The 19492-nt window shown below is 36.0% G+C and overlaps 2 protein-coding genes across 3 annotated transcripts; one reads left to right on the forward strand and one right to left on the reverse strand.

Moving 5' to 3' along the window:
- The first annotated feature begins 761 nt into the window (after positions 1–761).
- On the forward strand, positions 762–5693 carry LOC145010127 (uncharacterized). 2 transcript variants are annotated; one of them, XM_078968710.1, is made up of 6 exons: positions 762–1032; positions 1596–1663; positions 2105–3590; positions 3683–5020; positions 5129–5171; positions 5267–5693. In XM_078968710.1, exons 1-6 carry the CDS (start codon positions 909–911, stop codon positions 5421–5423), a joined length of 3216 nt encoding a protein of 1071 aa, XP_078824836.1. In that variant the 5' UTR covers positions 762–908; the 3' UTR covers positions 5424–5693. The 2 variants fall into 2 exon arrangements, with proteins under 2 accessions (XP_078824836.1, XP_078824835.1); XM_078968709.1 differs by having other exon boundaries at positions 763–1032; positions 5126–5171.
- A 4686-nt stretch (positions 5694–10379) lies between these two features.
- LOC145008437 (sterol 24-C-methyltransferase erg6-like) lies at positions 10380–11638 on the reverse strand. Its single transcript, XM_078967055.1, has one exon. The coding sequence runs from the start codon at positions 11263–11265 to the stop codon at positions 10531–10533; it is 735 nt and encodes a 244-aa protein (XP_078823181.1). The 5' UTR covers positions 11266–11638; the 3' UTR covers positions 10380–10530.
- Positions 11639–19492: the final 7854 nt, after the last annotated feature.

A 19492-nucleotide genomic window follows, 5' to 3' on the forward strand; every position in this document is an offset into this window, starting at 1 on the left:
AGATATTTATTTATTTAGATTTTACATTCAAGTTAATTATTGAAAGAACAATTATTTTACATTTACTAAACGAGAAGATTGCAAAAAAAAATCACTATATTACTATACAATTTTGATTTTGACACCGAATTATTTTTTTCTCAATTATGTTATTATATTTACAATTTTATTGCAATATCAATCAAATAATCAGTTCTCTTTGTTCCTCCGGTAACCATTTTTCCCGGATTGCAGTAAAATCATTGATTTACCAAAATTTCAATTTTGACACCCATACTTAAAGGGTGTTTGGATAGGTAAAAAAAAAAGAGCTTATAGTTTATTGCTTACGCTATAAGTTAAATTTAAGTGCTAAAAATCAACTTACTGATTATTTCTAATCCAAACACTTTGTAAAAACTATCAACTCTCATCACTAATAAGCTAATAAGATATAAGCAAATTTTATCCAAACATCCTCTTAATCTTAATTAATGTTTCACACTCTAAAAACTAGGTGAACTTTGAAATATTTTTGGATCAAAACACATGGTTCATTATAGTCCCCATGGTACCTAGTGGAGTCATACACCCCCTATGTGTATTTGATACTACTTTGACATTTACTTTAACAACGTTTAGAACGTCTTACGATAACCTATCACGTATGAGCCAAATAAATTAGAAGGGGAACATTTCTACACATATGCAAGATAAATAACTATGGCTACATCAATCAATTATTATAAACAAAACAAAAATAATACTACAAAATTTAGAAAAAAAAACATAATTTCTTTTGCGGGAAACCAAATTACCAAAATCCTAATTGTGCGCAGTCCTTAAACCCTACAAATATGGCGTGTAATTGTTGAAGAATAATCGCTTCCCCCTCCCCATTCTGAAAAACCTTTTTAATACACCCAAAAATGGAGCCGGAGAATGGCCTCGGTGACGGAGAAGGGAATCGAAAAACGGTTTTCGTTGACACTAGCCTCGACACTCATCTAGCTACTATCGTGTCCGATTCCGACACTGTTTCCGATCTTAAAGGTAACATTCGTAACCGGTTTACCCTAATATATATCGTGTAATACAGTTTATGAACACATTTTGTATTTGAGTTTAACCTAACTTCATTTTCATATTTGTCTTCGGTAGAGAAGGAACATCGTTATTTTGATTTGTAACTTATACTGTGTGTGTGTGTAAGGTTCCATGAACAGAGCTTAGCTTCCAGTCTGCATGTAATGGTATATTGCTCAGATTTAATAGTTGATGTGAATTTCACGATTTTTGAGAACCAATGGGTGACGGAATTGAATTTTGTAACTGCTAAGATCATCATTACATTTGCTTATGTGGTGCAAAAAAATCCTATTTTGCATTACAAATCTGTTGTTCCATATAAGATTAGTTTGGCCTCTGTATTATGAATCAGTTTATAATACACCAATACCCTTTAGTAGTGTTAGGGTTCCAACAATATGAAAGTTTCAGAGTAGGTTTAAGCTCATTTTACAGAATATCTGTTGGTGTGTTGGTAGGGACACTGAATGCCCACTAAATGCAGATTTTGATTCTTATCAAAACGTTTATCATGCTTTTTTGTTCAGGGAAAATTATGTTAGAACATCGTGAGTGCTTTCCTGCCATTGGAGATATTAAAATCCATTGTTTGAAGGTATTTTCTTCCTATAACATTGTGTAAAGATTATCAATCTTGTTTCTAGCTTTTCATCTGATAGAGAATTGAGATTGATAGAATACTAGCTTATGTAAGAAAATTTTGTAAAAAAACTGAAATGAATGGAAAGGGAGATAGTTTCTATTGATAAAACGTAATCAAAACCAATCATACGATTGTCCAGGGAGTGGTCCCTCTCTCACAGAGCATGAATACTCCTGAGCCAATACAAATATAACAAAATAACCAGATGATCAAAACAAAATATTCTCCTCCCTTTTATTCTCTTCTCACGCCCTAACCAATTTAGCCACTTTCCGGATTTCCCCTTTTTCCCCTTCTAGAATACACTCTTAGTGGTCCCAATGTGCTCCCTTTACTGATTGTTAGACGTGTATCTGTACCTTCATCCTTCAAACTTCTCTTTTTTTGTGGCAGGTAAAACGTAGAGGAAACTATTATCACTTATCAGACTCTATGCTTGTTAAGAGTGCATTTAAAGATAGTCAAAAGAACTGGTTTCTCTCAGTAGATGCTTCTCACTTAGAGCAATGTGATGGCATTCAACATAAGCCAGGGGATCAACTAGCCTTGCCTTGGGTAAAAGAGGGTCGTTCCATTGATACACATGATAGTCAAACTCAAGCAGAGGGACCTTCAAAGCTGTCTCTCATCCATGGATCATCATCAAAGCATCCCAAGATTTTTGTTCCCTTTGTGAATCAGAAACTCCCTACTTCTGATGGTTCCTGTAAAAAAGCTTCAAAGAACATCGAGGAAGATAGGTCATCTAATCTTGAACCAAGTTTAGAGCAGCAGTTGGATCCTAAAGTAACAGAGAAGTTATATACTGTTGTTGATAAGGAGATAAAATCCAAGAAAAGGATACGTGAAGTGCATAATGAGGAAGCTTCTGTGATGAAAAGACGTAAGACTCAGAGGACAGAAGGAGATGCAAAAGCTCTAGAAGAGAATAGAGTTTTAACAAATGATGCTGACAAGGTAAAGAACATGGGAACAAGCATAAACGATGAGAACTCCATTGAAGACAAATCAAAAAGTAAAGATGCAGCTTTGGATGGTGTTGTTAACAAAGCTATGAATGATGAACATACAAGAACCATATCTGTGAGTCAGAAGAAGCCAAAAAGAACTAAAAAAGGTAAAATCTCTGCTCTTGATCAAGTAGCCATTGTTGCCCCTTTGAGTGTAGAAGATGTTGGAGAGGCAACACATCTTCAAAAGAACACAGAAGAAACTGAAGTTATTCCTGATGTTCCAATGGTTATGGAAAATAATATTCAACAAGATATGCCTTTTGAATCAAAAAGTAAAGATGCAGATTTAGATTGTGTTGTAAACAAAGCTATGAATGATGAACATACAAGAACCATATCTGTCAATCAGAAGAAGCCAAAAAGAGGTAAAAAAGGTCAAACCTCTGCTCATGATCAAGTGGCCATTGTTGTCCCTTTGAGTGTAGAAGCTGTTGAAGAGGAGACACATCAGAAAAACACAGAAGCAAGTGAAGTTCCTCCTGATGTTCCAATGGTTGAGGGACAAAATAGTCAACAAGAAATGGCTTCTCAATCAAAAAGTAAAGATGCAGCTTTAGATGATGTGGTAACCAAAGCTATGAATGATGAAAATACTAAAACCACATCAGTGATTCAGAAGAAACCAAAAAGAACTAGAAAAGGTAAAATTTCTGCTCATGATCAAGTTGCCATTGTTGCCCCTTTGAGTGTAGAAAATGTTGGAGAGGAAACACATCATCAGAAAAACACAGAAGCAAGTGAAGTTATTCATGATGTTGCAATGGCTGTGGAAAAGAATATTCAGCAAGAGACTTCTCAGAAGGAGAAATGCAATGAACTTGTTGAAGAGGCTGATATTGGGAATGAAATACCTTCATCATCAATGCGTAAGTCATACATATGATACCTTTATTATATCTATATAACTTTAATTTTCTCAATATTTGTAGCTGATTAAGTTAAATAAATGTCTTTTCAGAAGGAGTAACTACTGAAGATGAATTGCTAGTGAAGCATGCTGATGATCTTGTGGTTGACATTTCTTCAACTGTTCCTACTCAAGTCTTTGATGAGAAAACCATTGATGAACAAAACAATGATAAGACTAACATAATTAGTGAAGCTTCAGAGAAAACATCAATGGATGATTCTCTTAAAGTTGATGATCTGATTGTGAAAGAGGTGAAGATTGCAGAAGCAAAATCAAGAAAGGAAATCAAAGAAAGAAACAAGAAAAAAAACGTTGGAAAATCTTCAAAAAAGGATGAAGTTATTGAAAGGAAAGAAACATCAATAATAGATGATGATTTGCATGTTGATAAAGACGATGAAGTTTCAAAAACTAGTCAACTGAATGCAGAGATTTCAGAAAAGCAGAATGAGAACATGGATGATGATGCACAGAATATCAAAAGAAAAAGGAAAAAGAGAAACAAGAAATCAGGTGCTGATGTATCTCAAACAGATGATGATAAACTTCAATCAAAAGCTGCACAAATTGAGAAAAGTGAAATTCCTCAAGAGACCTCGAAGAATGTGACTCTATCTCAAGCTCCCAAGGGCAATGATGTAAATTCTGATGTTGGTAAAGGATCTCATGAAATCGACTTCATGGACTACTTTTCACCTGATAAAACTACTCCTCTTGACAATGTTGAAAATAGGAAAGACACTAAATTGTCTGTGAAGGAGAAGAAACCAAAAAGGAAATCAAAAGAACAACAAAATGGTAATGCGAACAAAGTCTTCATTCCAGAAGCTTCTACAGATGGAGGTGTGGTAAAAGACCGAAATGCCCCTACTGTTACTAAAGTAAAAACCCAACAAAAAGACGATAGGGCGATTCAATCTCTTTCAAGAAATGAAAACAACAAAGCCTTGTCCTCAAAGAAGATTCCAGAAGCTTCTACAAATGGAGGTGTGGGAAAAGACCAAAATGCCCCTCATGTTACTAAAGCAAAAACCCAAAAAACAACAACAAAGATTGATGCTGTGAAGATTAACAAACCACAACCACAACCATTTAGTGAATCGGACTCGAGCTCAGAATCAGAATCAGAATCATTTGGCAGGTCTTTGAAAAGTCAAAAAAAGATTACAAAACAGCAACCAACTACTCAAGTTAAAAACTTGAAGAAAAATGTGCCAGGTGTCAAGAGTTTATTGAGTACACCTGGAACAATATTTGGGGATAACAGTGATGATAGTTCTGCTGATGATAATGCAATCATAAATTCAGATTCCAGCACACGAACTCCATCAAGAAATCCATCATCACCAGGGGAAAGTGATTCCAGCATAGACTCCAGAAGATATGGTAATTTGATTTTTATTATTTTATTCACTAATTTTAATTTATGCCACATAAAGCAGCATTGATTTTTATTTCGTTTTATGATGATTTCTTTTGAATTTGTATCAGAAGTGAAAAGAAAGGAAGGTGGTGGAAACAACAACATGAACTCACAGTAAGTTTGGTGATATACAGTTTGTTTCCCATTTCTTGCTTGTTGTATGTATGTTTAAGGGTAAAATGGTCATTTGAACTTGTATGATATGATAGGAGCAGGTTGAAGAACATATCAATGTCTGAGCTTTTGAAAAGTTCAAGTAGATACAAGAAAGCCAGATTCACTGCTGCATCACAGTCGCAGGTCAATGATACTGAAAGTGAGCCTGTTGACTTTGTTCCAGAAAGTCAACCCGTGGCTAAGAGATAAGTTTAGGGGCATTTTTGTCTCAAGTTTTGGTTAGGAAGGAAGGCTACTTTTTATAATTCAACAACTTTTTAGGTTTAATTTTGATTTTGTTTCTGGTTGCTGTCTATTAATATTTACGAGGTTGAGGTTGAGGATGAGGGCATTTATGTCTTTTGCACATACGAGGGGTGAGTCCTTGTTTGACCATTTTGAGTTGGACAAAAAATAACAACTTTTGTTCCCTTTGTTACTTGAGTAAATTACACGAATGGTCCCTATGGTTTGAGGTTATTTGCACGTTTGGTCCCTAACTTAATTTTTAACTCGGAAGGTCCTTACAATTTGTTTTTGTTGCGTACTTAGTTCTTGTCTTACCTAAAAAGACTATTTTGCCATTGATTTTTTAAACCCATTTAAATATCAGATCTGGCCCAAGGCAACATTAGCATCATGTCTCATTTAAACCCATTTAGGTTAAAGAGATAAAATAGTTTTTATTTATTATTATTATTTTTAAACATAATTTGGTTTGAAAGAGACATGATTTTAATGTAAAAATACTTGAATCTTATTTTTTTTTGAACTCCTCTTTTGTTCTTCTGTCGTCATTGTCCTTTCAAATATTTTTTAGAAAACAAGTATTATTTACTTTGTGGTTGTTTCTTTTAACCCCCCGTTGATCATTTTATCCATATATTTGAACCAACAATGTTCAAAATACCAGTAAATTATGACAATATTCATCAAATCCAACAGAGAAAAGCTTCGAGGGAAGAAAGAAAAGACAAATATAAAAATACACTAAACCTGACTTTTTTAGCTTAACTTAACCCATTATTATCCGAGTTATTTGCTAAAAGGACCAAATGTGGTCTTCGTTTGACCAACTTTTATCAGCAAAATTAAAATTGACTAACATTTCCATGTAACTATGGCGTATTTGTGTAATAACGTCTTTTGAGTTTTCACATAACACAGTACTGATAATAGCTCAAGATTAGACATTTTATTTGGGAAAACTATATGCTGTTAACTAGCTATTAACATAAGTTTTTGCTAACCTCTCAAGTAGAACTTTTAAATACCGTATTTATATCGGCTTCTTCCCAATGCAACCGTTACAATAATAATAATAATAATAATAATAATAATAATAATAATAATAGATTTGGCTTAGCAATAGTGTCATCAATTTAAAATAATAATAATAATAATAATAATAATAATAATAATAATAGTGTCAGCAATAGTGTCATCAATTTTTTTTGAGTAAATTATTGAAATCGTCTCTATGGTTTGGTTAAAATTGCACGTTTGGTCCCTAACTTTTTTTTTGCACTCGGATCATCTCTGTGGTTTGATTTTGTTGTATTTTTCGTTCCTGTGGTTTGATTTTGTTACGTTTTTTGTCTCTTACATACATAAAGTTAAGGACCAAACATGCAATTTTGACCAAACTACAGGAACGAAAAATGCAACAAAATCAAACAACAGGGACAATCTGAGTACAAAATAAAAGTTAGAGATCAAATATGCAATTTTAACCAAACCACATGGACGATTTCAGTAATTTACTCATTTTTTTTTTGTGAAGGGTAGCCAAATATATTAAACACAAAACAATACAAAACTAGCAAAAAGCTAGCAACAAACACAAATTAAGGCATGATTGGGTTTTGTAACCACGTAACCCAATTGATCCTAGCCTTAGAGTTACGAAAAGAAAACTAACGAAACAAAGATTCAATAACATAATCAACATTTCTTTTTAGGATTTGAAGACAAAATTAGACCATTCGGATATCTCCATAGCACTCAAATATTGACTAGGAAAATATAGTCATGATCGTTCGTTCTATCCTAGCAATCGACCGTGCATCCACCCACTCCATCTTTTCCCAAACTGACGAAAAGGAAGGAATAAAGCAATGTGTCTCCATAACTGTTTGACAACCACACAATGAAGAAAAATATAACTCACATCCTCTTTATCATTAAGACAAATGACACAGAATGGAATCCAAATTAACTCCCCTTTCCACCAATCTAACCTTAACCGGAATTCGGTCAAGAAGAACATGCCAAAAAAATATATTATTTTTTTTTAGGGAGAAAATGATTCTATCTGGTAGGGCGCAAACCCGAGGGGAGTCTCTCATCATCAATTTTTCTTCTAGTCGACCTCACTGAAAACAAACCCGAGGGATCTAGGTCCCACTCCCATTCTGGGATCGAGTGGAGCTCAATGTCTGAGAGTAAAGCCAACAAAGTGTTTAACTGTTGAGACTCAACACCATCTTTAATAGAACGCCTCCATAGAGACGATTTCAATAATTTACTCACATAACCAAGGCATTTTGACAGGTAGACAATGCAAACAATCTATGGAAACGCACTTTTAAGTGAAGTCCCGCACACCAAACATCCGTCTAGAACAAGTTCTAATTACCATTACCAATAACTCTATGCATACAGTTTTTAGGAATAATACCGTATCATGTAACTGATTAATAGACCTTACAATTTTTTTTCCAAACACCCCCTCCAATTACTGGGCGAGAAGTATCCAAGAAACCGCCACTATCCCCATAAATGAGTTTGATCAGACGAACCTAACTAATCCAATGAAGGCGGTAGTGGCCATGTTCAAAACCCCAAAAACAAGAACACGAAAAATAGAGAAGAAATAGATACCAAGACTTCCCAAAACATATTTGGTTAGGGTCAAGTTCCTTCCACTAGAAAGAAGCTTCATTTTCCAAGATGACAACATCTTCTTAAAGCGATCCACTATCGACTGTCATCCCTTGACTCGAACCATAGATTCACCAACCGAAATCCCAAGATACAAAAAAAGGAACGAATTCAGGTGGCATCCGATAAAAGGAGCCAAAGTAGCAACCTCATCACCACTAATTCCAACCCCATGTAAATTAGATTTAAGAAGATTAATTCTTATACTTGAGATCAAATAAAAACACCTCAAAATACGAATAAGGCCCGCACATTTTCTTCATCCCACTCTCCTAAAAATAACATGTCATCTAATAAAAAAGATGAGAAAAGAATATGTCATTAAAATTCAAAGGAACGCCACGGAATACTCCTTGCACTACAACATCTTCCATAACAATATGAAGACCCTCCATGGCGATGATAAAAAAGAAAGGGGATAGAGGATCCCCCTGATGCAAGCCCCTGAATTGAATAGCTGGAACTCTTCTCTAGGGCACCCATTTAACAAAACCGAAGATCTAGCATCAGAGAACATAACCCGAACCCAAGATCTCCACCTCTCTCCAAAACCCATGAATAATAGTAAGATTCTATCCAAATAATCCCAATAAATAGAATCATATGCTTTTTCAAAATCGACCTTAAGCATTATGAGTTTCTTTTTTCGTTTCTTAAACCACCTGGTCAGTACATTCACCATAAGAGGACCATCTAAAATCTGACGTCCTTTAAGAAAATCAAATTGTTCTAACCCAATAACATCTTATAGCACACGAGCAAGCCTATTAGCTAACAATTTTGCAATGACCTTGAATTGAATACCGATAAAACTAATAGGACGATAATCGGTAATTAACATGGGACTGAAGACTTTTGGAATAAGAGTAATAAAAGAGGAGTTGCAACCAATAGGGAAATAAGGTCTAGCAAAAAGTTCTTGAACAAAGGCTATGATATCATTACCCAATAAATCCCAAAAGTGTCCGATGAAGCAAAAAGTAAACCCATCTGGACGTGGAGCACGATCCGAACCACAATCCCACACCACATTTTTTATTTCTTCTACCCTGAAAATAGACTCAATAGAAGAAGCAAGAGTCGGATCAACAATTTTGAAACTGTGACTTCTACGATCCATAGGAATACCTTGAAACGGTTGAAATTTGGCTGCATAATAATCAAAAAAAGTTTTTTTTTATTTTTTTATTTTTTTATTTTTTTTTTATTTTAACAATACGAGGTTCAACAAGTCATTCCCCATCCAAAGTAACACCTCTAATCAACTTTTGTCTTCTTGGTTGTTTTAACAAATCATGAAAAAAATCGAATTTTCATCCCCTCCACAGACCATTTAACCTTCGCTTTTTGAGCAACATGACAACATCCAACGACTTAGTTTTTTCTAACTTGGCGATATCACCTAAGATACCTAACCGTTCTCCTATAACTTCATCAAATGAGATGCCATCATCAATACCTTTATCAATCTCCTTCAAACGCACCAACAACCAACAACCGAGAGTTATCCCCATCAAATTGATCATTGTACGCTAAATGCCAACTCCTAATTTTAGTTTTAATAAATTTCAGTTTATTTTTAAATAAAACAAACTTACTCCATCTGTCCATCATGGATTAACAACAAATTTCGATGCAACTCCAATAACAACATCATCAAAGCCTTCCACATGTAACCAGGAGTTAAAAAACTTAAAGGAAGACGGCCCATAGTCAACCGGATTACAATGCAACAAAATAGGGCAATGAACAGACCATTTCCTATCTAAAACAAGAACTTGTAAATTTTCGAAAGCCTAAAAAAATCCTCTGAAACTAAAAAACAGTCAAGTTTGCAGAATTTAACACCAACAACATCGATTCTCGGAAACCTCTTACCAATCAAAGGCACATCAACAACTCCAAGATTATCAATCATAGGCACTATGTTAAAATATATTTTAAGGAATTGTGCTTCTACAATATGGAGCACACATTATTATATTTGACTGTCCATAATTAATTAATCACCCTCCAAATCATTTTCCAAAAACAATAAATAAATAATTGTTAGTCGGTTAATCTAACACCATTTGAGTTGAATTCTTTTTAACATTTTAGCAAATTTGTTCGACTCTGTTTTACCATCTATTGAAAGGAAATTTTAATACTAGATGTTTGGTTAAATAAGTTAACCAGAAAGATCAAAATTACTAAAATATAAATAAAGAAGCAAACAGGAAATAGTTCAATTAGATTGTGACCATGATCATTCATTTAACAAATATACGAATAGCAAGACAAGAAACATAATGAACTCATACGACTAAAACGTGTTCAAAATAACATAGTAATGTGTTATAAATCTTCTATTTATGTATCGCTCAATAAATTATCATTTTCTTTTCCTAAACACCACCTCAGTATCCAACCCGAAACCGTCAACTTTTCTAGACCGAACAAGATCCGACCCGTTAAACAACTTCTTCAACGGTTCAATGCTATACAAATCATTAGCCGAATACTTATCCGACCGTCTAGAAATTGCCACGTGTAACACACAGATTCCACCAGGCTTCAACGTCCGTTCAATCTCTCCAATGAATTTATCTGGATAAAGAGCATGGTCAAACACATTCGAAAACTCAAAGTCAAAAGTCTTATCATCGAACGGTTGATGATGAAAATCACCCTTGATCACAATAGGCGGGTAGGGTACAAGATCCAACCCGATTGAATCATTAACTCCGACCTGTTTCAAAGCCTCCACTTCCTGCCCGACCCGAGCTCCAACACAAAGAGCCTTTGATGAATTTGCGAGCAGTTTTTCTTGTTTTAATTGGAGAAAAAATTGGGTGAAAACCCGAATCTTTCGGTCCCAATCCCTGGAGGTCCATATTTTTCGGAGTTTTGGGTTGGTGGTTTTGTGAAGCTGGTGGTGGATGTAGGTGTCGTAAGAGGTGTATCCGGGTCGGATCTTGAGGCCGTTGATGGTGATTGTACGGTGGCCGGAGTTGGGGTGTTTGGATTGTAGAGAGAGAAAGACGAGGTAGAAAAGAGAGAGGAGAATTAGAGAGAGAAAGAAAGCTTTGGGTGTTGATGATTTTGGTGGGTTGATTGCTTCTTTCATGTCTGCAGCTGCAATATTATTTGCATGATTTCATCATCATCAATCTCTCTTTCTCTCTAGAAATATTTGCTTCTCTCTCTTGATCGACCCTTTAAAATATTTCTACCGAGAAAGTCTTCTAGCAATGTTCCACTTCTCGTACCATCAAACACTCTTTTTCTTTCTGAAAACTGTTTTTTTCCTGTGGTTTCACCTCTCTCTAAATCCCTTTCTGTTGTCTCTCTTTACAAATGTTCGAAGGTGTTCATGGCAACTGTGTGTTTTTGTGTGTGAGAGAGAGAGAGAGAGAGAGAGAGAGAGAGAGATTAGTAAAGAAAAGAATGGACAAATGGGCGATAAAACAAGAAAGCATGCATGATGATATATGGTGGAAGAGAGATGGTTGGTTAAGCATAATTATCACTTGTTTCCTCGTTTTATAAACTTTTTATATATATTTATAAAAAAAAGTATAACTGTTTTTCTCAATTTGTGATATTTGACATGCATAATACACGCTCATTTCGAGTCTTACGCTCATTTTGAGTCTTACGGGACGAAGTTCAAAATCGGCTCGTTTAAATAATACATAAATAATTTAGGCTTAAGCTTGGGTTAGGTTCGGCTCGTATAAAGTATATCATAATTTTTTAAAATAGTGTTTATTAAATATTTATTTATTTTAATAGCTAAAAGTAAAATTCAAAATATTATATATATATATATATATATATATATATATATATATATATATATATAGGCTTGTTTAGGTTCAGGAGTTTAATTGGGGTTAGTAACACAAGCTCAAACTCCAAATCTTAAGCTCGAGCTTGCCTCCGCCTCGTTTAAAATTGATTTCGAGTCAAATTTTTAACAAGTCGATCTCGAGTAGTTTACGAGTAGTTTGACTCGTTTGCATTGTTTAACCAGTTTAAACGTGATTGGTTTTTCTTGAATTATCTAACTTCTGACAGTTATGTTCACTAAAGGTGATAGACACAAGTTTTTGTTCGCTTTGGTCGATAAGCATCTGTTTTCAACAGATTGCTTGGAGCATATCATACATCGATGCAAGCAGAACTCAGTGGCTGACAAGAAGAACTTCACATACATGCTTCGGTGGTATATTACGTTTCGACATCATATTCTGGCCATTATACCGAAGGTGTTTAAAACAGTAAAGAAGCCTTCTGTTGTTAAGAAGGAATGAAGTTTCTGCTCCAAGGACGCAAAGGGGGAGATTGTTGAGTATATTTGTGTTGCGTCTTGGGCTAAGTATTTTGTAATCCGGATTGGGCCTGTCTATCCGTGTCTATCTAGATTAGTTACGTAATTATCTAGATTGATTGTTAGGGTTATAATATATATATATATATATATATATATATATATATATATATATATATATATATATATATATATATATATATATATATATGCATGCATGTATGCGTATACTAACAAGTTTTTCATTACGTTGATTTTTGTAACCCTAAACGCCTCTACAGATTGAAGTTCTTTATCGGGCTCTTCTGAGGTGTTAATGCATTAATCATTCGACACATTCAGCGCAATAATTGTGTTCTTATTACGTTCTTATTTTATATCTTGCTTAGAATCATACGATCCTAAAAGAACTTTGTTCTAACAATTGGTATCAGAGCAGGAGACTGTGTGATCAATACACATTCCTTCTGTATACGTAATTCTTTAGGGTTTCCGCTTTTATCGTATAAATAGAAGCCATCGTCTTCATATCGATGATAACTCTATTTTTGATAAAACCCTAATCTCAAGTTTACAGGTTTGATTCTGAGCAGCTCACCATGTCTCAAGAAGATTCACATACAAACCTAATTAACATCTCAAACATCATCGGATCAACAACTAGAGTACCCATACTCTATACTAAAGACTATGAAGTATGGGCTCATCACTTTGAAGATTACGTTGTTGAATCGGAAGACAATGACTATCTCATCTGGGAAGCTATCACTCTAGGACCGTTTGTACATTCGGAGACAAACACGACTGTTAAGACGCAAAAAGATTACAACAAGTTGGTGACAGATGTTCAAAAGATGCCACAGGATGAGAAGGATAAAATCTTGTGTAACGTATAAGCCACGCGGATGAAAATTTTCGCCCTGCAATCTGACACCTTTCGACTTGTAGGTTCATGCACAACTGCAAAAGAGATCTGGGATAGGCTGAAGGAACTTTACTCAACTGATGAAGATCTGGAACACTCCATTCAAACTCTGTTACTATCAGAATTTGGAGTTTTCGAACAGAAACCTGAAGAGAAGCTTGTACAGATCTTTGATCAATTCAATCATCTCTTAAGTAAGATGATCAAGCATGAGATAGAGAAAAAGCTGATCGAGCAGAAAGTAGCGTTCATGAATGGACTGAGACCAGAATGGATGGTTGTGGTTTCCACTGTCAAGGCGCATGAACAGTTCAAATCGTACTCGCTGGCGAAACTAGTAGGGATACTGAAATCCCATGAAAGTGTTGTAACTAAGGCAGCGAAAGTGGTCTCTGGTATGGGATCGTTGGCTCTTGTTTCTAAAGGAAAAAGTATTGCTGAAAAAGAAGAAGAAGAAGAGTCAGACATGTCAGAGTGCGAGCTTACAAGTGAGGAATATGCCTTGATGATCACAAATCCAAGGAAATTCGCAAGGAGAAAATTTCCCGCCAACAAGAATCGAAACTGGCAGGGAAGCTACAGTTCAGAAAAGATGAAGGATGAACCGAAAGTCTCCTCTCAAAAGGATGAAGAGAAAAAGGAGAAGACGCTTGCAGGAGACTCCAAATACGACTGCAACTATTGTCACGGCAAAAACCATTTTGCCAAAGATTACATGTTGAGAAAGATGGCTGAGAAGAGAGAGGGTGAAGATGACAAAGCGTATTATATGCGCAAATTAGAAGAAGTCAAAAAGAAAAAGGCGTCCAGCAGCTCAATGAATGCCTTAATCGTACAGGAGAACGTTGAGGAAGATGAGTTTGGTGGCGTAGAAGTATGGTCAACCGACTCTGAAGACGAAGAGGTTAGAAGACCCACTCATGGAAAGGCGAATGTGGCAAAGAATGAAGGTTCGGGTGGAAAATGTTATCGTCACTGCTGGTCCATCAACCGAGAGTGCAGATTCGGAACCGAACCTGACTGAAATAAGTGTTTTGCGGCCAAGCCAGTGAGTGAGAAGATCAACGACTGCGATCGATTGTTCAAAAAGGTACATTCTATTCTTGAGTCTCTTAAAATTTCAGAAACTTATTATCAAGAAGAATTAAATGAATTAAACTCTAAATTCTCTAACCTAAGTAGAAGCCTCATGCAAACCCGCTTAGCAAATTCTAACCTAATTGACCAACTCGGCAGGGTGTCTTCAAAAAGTGAGGATAGGAGAATCTGGATTGAGCTGAAGGAAGCAGAGTTAGTTAGGGCTAGGGATGAAAGTATTTATTTGCAAAGAGACAATTTAAAGTTATTAAAACAAAGAAATGTTTTTTGTTTGATTGCTAAGCGTCTTTATACTAATATTGCTCAATTACATTTAAATTGTGAAATTGGTAAGAAAATTCATAAGATGATTTTGCCTTTTCTTGAATTTAAAGAAGATGAAGTTATAGCAGAATGTGAATCAGAAGTGTCCTCTGAAGAAACGTCAATGTCGTATAGGCTAGGTTTGGATAAGATAGAAACTTTCATCGATTCTAAGGAACATAAAAGTATGTTAAAAGATATCTTAGATGAAAATGATAGGCTAAAGATTAAAACTGAAACTATACATACATTCGACTTGTCAAATGCTAAAATTGTTAAGGATAATAAAATAAACTTAGATAATTCGTCCGAATTTGATGCGAAAAGCGAGATTAGTGAAATCTTAGTAGAAGATGAGGTTGATTGTTCTAAGTTTATGAAAAATGAAACCGAGAGTGAAAAACCTCTAATATCAGAAAATTCGGTTGAGTTTGCTCATCTGTCAAAAGAACAGAAACCAAAACTCAAGGAAAAAGCTTTGGTTTATCAAAAGGTCCAGACCGTGCCAAATTAGGTTTATGCTGCGACTGGAGTCACTCAAAACCAGACGGTAGAATTAAGAATAATGGTTGACGAAGATAATGTTGTAGGTTGCGAAGACTATTTCTGGTCTGCTCCTATTGATAACGCAGATGAAACGGTGGGACTATCTGAGAAAACCACATGGAGAGTCAAGGGTAGATACATACCAGAACCTCTCAACAAACCCTCCAGTTTCGATATTTCAAGCACAAGTGGAACCAAAGATGTTCCTAAAGAATCGATGGTTAAACCTGATATTCCTATCAAGACGGAAGAACCGAAAGTTCTGCTCAAGAGAGAGGAAGCACCGAAAGTTCAAACTAAGTTACCTACAACCCACCAGAAAGAGAAACCAAAGGCAAGCTTCAATATTCACAAATCTTAGAAGGAGCTAGCTGAATAGAAACGCCTGAGAAATCGAAGATACGCCACGAATCTGAATAAACGTAAAAGGCATTGGAATTCTCAAAATCCCAACTATGAGATTCCCAGGAAAGAATCCATGGACAAGGGAAACGAAAAGATGAAGGAAAACTGTAGTCCAAATTCCTATTATTCCAAATCCCAGAACCGAAAGTCTAGTCTCGGTCCTGAATCCACTTTCGATCCTCAACCAACTTTCGGTCCTCGACCCACGTTCGGTCCTCGACCCAGATTCGGTCCTAAAACCAGATTCGATTCTAATTCTAGTTATGGAACCTCCAAATCCCAAGATAAAACAAATTCTTTAAAGGATATCAAAAGAAAAGGAAAGTTGGTATTAGATTCTGAGAAGGAAAATAAGAAATCCTCTGCTAAACCTAGGAATCAAATGAAAAACACTAAACCATCAAAAGCAACACCAAATGATACACTAAAATTTAAAGAAGATAAATCAAAAATCAAGGTGTATACCATTAAAAGAAAAGATCAAACAACTCTAATTAAACGAACTTATTTGGTTGATGCTTCTATTGTAATTCCTTTCTCTGTGAAAAACTCACAAGGACCCAAGAAACTTTGGGTTCCTAAATCTGCTTGAATTTACAGGTAATCAATGACGAGCAGTTTGACGAAGAATGGTATATAGACAGTGGCTGCTCGCGTCACATGACAGGAAGGAAGGAGGAGCTAAGGGAGTTTCGGTCCCTGAAAGATGGTGGGTCTGTGAAGTTTGGAAACAATTCCTATGGGACAATCAAAGGATACGACATGATAACTAATGGAGATTTCTCAATCAGAAAGGTGGCTTATGTGGAAGGATTGCAACACAATCTCATCAGTGTATCGCAATTAGTTGTGGGCACAAGTTTGAAGGTATCATTCGATGATGAAGGGTCTGAGATAATCGAAAAACAATCTCATAAGGTTCTGCTGAAATCTGCGTGGAAGGGTGAAATGTACCCTTTAAATATTAATCCAATATGAGGGACACCAGCTATTTGTCTTCTGTCAAAGGCAAACACTGATGAAAGCTGGTTATGGCATCGTCATCTATCACACCTTAATTTCAAAGATATCAACAAATTGGTGATTGGGGATCATGTTCGAGGTCTTCCTCTTCTCAAGTTCGATAAGGAGCATTTATGTGCAACATGTGAAATGGGTAAGTAAAGCCGAAAAAGCCACCCAAAACGCATCAATACTAAGATAGTGGAAGCACTTGAACTATTACACATTGATTTGTGTGGACCTTCTGCTATAGAGAGTATCGGTGGAAGTAAGTACATTCTTGTTATTGTAGATGACTTTTCCCACTTCACTTGGGTTTTCTTTCTTAAAATTAAATCAGATGCAACTCCCAAGCTGAAGGTGTTCATCAAGCAAGTGGAAGTGCAATTAAGGAAGATAGGCAAAAACATCAGAAGTGATAATGGACTAGAATTCAAGAACAAGGACTTTGAAGACTTTCTGGATGATAAGGGGATAACTCACAATTTTTCGGCCCCCTATACACCACAGCAGAATGGGATTGTTGAAATATGAAACCGTTCTCTATGTGAAGCACCCAGAAACCATGCTCAGTTACGCTTCTCTACCTTTATACTTATGGGCTGATGCCATCGCTGCTGCTTGTTATACTCAGAATCAGTCTTTGCTGAACAAGATATTCTCCATAACTCCTTATGAGATCTTAAATCATAGGAAACCGAACGTCAAATTTTTCCATATTTTCGGTTCACGATGCTTTATTTTTAACTCTAAAGAGAACCGAAATAAGTTTGATGTTAAAGCTGATGAAGGCATATTTCTGGGATACTCTCTGTCATCAAAAGCATATAGGGCATTGAATAAGAGTTCCAGAAAAATTGAAGAAACTTATTATGTAACTTTTGATGACAATTATATGAAGAAGGTTCAAAGGACTGACAATGCTTCAGGAGACATATTCCCAGAATCTGGACAGGTCTCGGTTCCAATATCCAACCCATTTGAGGAATACATTCCGCTGTTCGATGAACCAGAAAGAGCAATTCATTCGGAGGCAACAACAGCAGACAACAAAGTAGATAATCTCAAGAAGGTCATAGACGAAGCCACTAAAGAGATGGAAAGTGAACCACCAAGTCCTAAGTCATCCAAAGGCTCTCCACGTAAAGCTTCAACGTTCCAGGGGGAGATCTCAACCACTCCAAAGACAGCTGAAGTTTCTGTTGAGGGGGAGAATCCAAGTTCATCCCCAACATCTAAAAGTGTAGATGATAAAGATACAACTGATCCAAAAAGCACAAGTCAAAATCCAATCGAGGGGGAGACACCCACTTCAACAACCAATACAAAATCTGATGATGACAGAGACTTCACTTCGTCAGTCGAGGGGGAGAATGAAAAAGTAAGTGATAGTTCTACTGAAAAAGGCGAAGGTGATCCGTCAGATGTTGAAATAGAAGTAGAAGCTAAATTGCATCCGGAATATGATCCAAGCTATCCTCCATTAGTAAAATGGACAAATGACCATCCCAAAGAGCAAATTATTGGTGAAACTTCCGAAAATGTTCTTACTCGGTCTCAATTGAAGGCGAAACAAACTGCATTATTCTCTAAAATGGAATTTTGTATGTTTAATTCGTTTATCTCCAAGATAGAGCCGAAAATTGTAAATGCTGCACTTGATCATTCTGATTGGGTTCAAGCAATGCAGGATGAGCTCAATGAGTTCGAACGCAACAAAGTTTGGAGGTTGATTCCCACACCGAAAGATGCCTCTATTGTCGGCCTAAAATGGGTGTTTAGAAATAAGCTGGACAAGGAGGGGAATGTCATTTGTAAGAAGGCTCGGTTGGTAGTAAAAGGTTATTGTCAAGAAGAAGGGATAGATTATGAAGAAACCTTTGCTCCAGTAGCAAGGTTGGAATCTGTTAGAATATTTCTTGCATATGCTACTCACAAGAACTTCGAAGTTTTCCAAATGGATGTCAAATGCGCTTTCCTGAATGGAGAGTTAGAAGAAACCGTCTATGTTGAACAACCGCCTGGTTTTGTGAATGAAAAATACCCTGTTTACTACTATGTGCTGGATAAAGCTGTCTATAGGATAAAACAAGCACCGATAGCCTGGTATGAAACACTAAGTCGCTTCTTAAAAATGTCAAAATTTAAACAAGGTTCGGTTGACCCAACCTTCTTTCGTAAGAAGGAAGGCGAACATTTAATGATTGTTCAGATTTATGTTGATGATATCATCTTCGGCTCCACGAATCCTAGCTTAACAGCTGAATTCAGGAAGTTGATGGAGACTAAATTTGTAATGAGTGCAATGGGTCCAATTAACTTTTTCCTTGGTTTGAATATTAGACAGGGACCAGAAGGTATTTTTATAAACCAGGAGGCATACACCAATAACTTACTAACGAAATTTGGAATGAAGGGTGATTCAAAAGTGAAGGTTCCTATGGCATTCGGCACTAAGCTGACCCCATCTCTGGAGAAACCTGTTGTGGACATAACACTTTATCGACAAATGATAGGGTCTCTTATGTATCTGACAGCTAGTAGACCAGATATTATGTTTTCTGTTTGTTACTGTGCCATGTTTCAAGCCAATCCAAGAGAACCTCACATGCTTGTTGTGAAGAATATTTTTCGATATTTGAAGAAAACTTCATCTCTCGGTCTCTGGTACCCTGCTAAATCAGGATTCTTCATTCAAGCCTTTTCTGATGCTGATTCAGGAGGATGTAGATTAGACAGAAA

The sequence above is a fragment of the Lactuca saligna genome, chromosome 8 (assembly GCF_052625555.1).
Source record: "Lactuca saligna cultivar CGN05327 chromosome 8, ASM5262555v1, whole genome shotgun sequence".
Taxonomy (NCBI): Eukaryota; Viridiplantae; Streptophyta; class Magnoliopsida; order Asterales; family Asteraceae; genus Lactuca; species Lactuca saligna.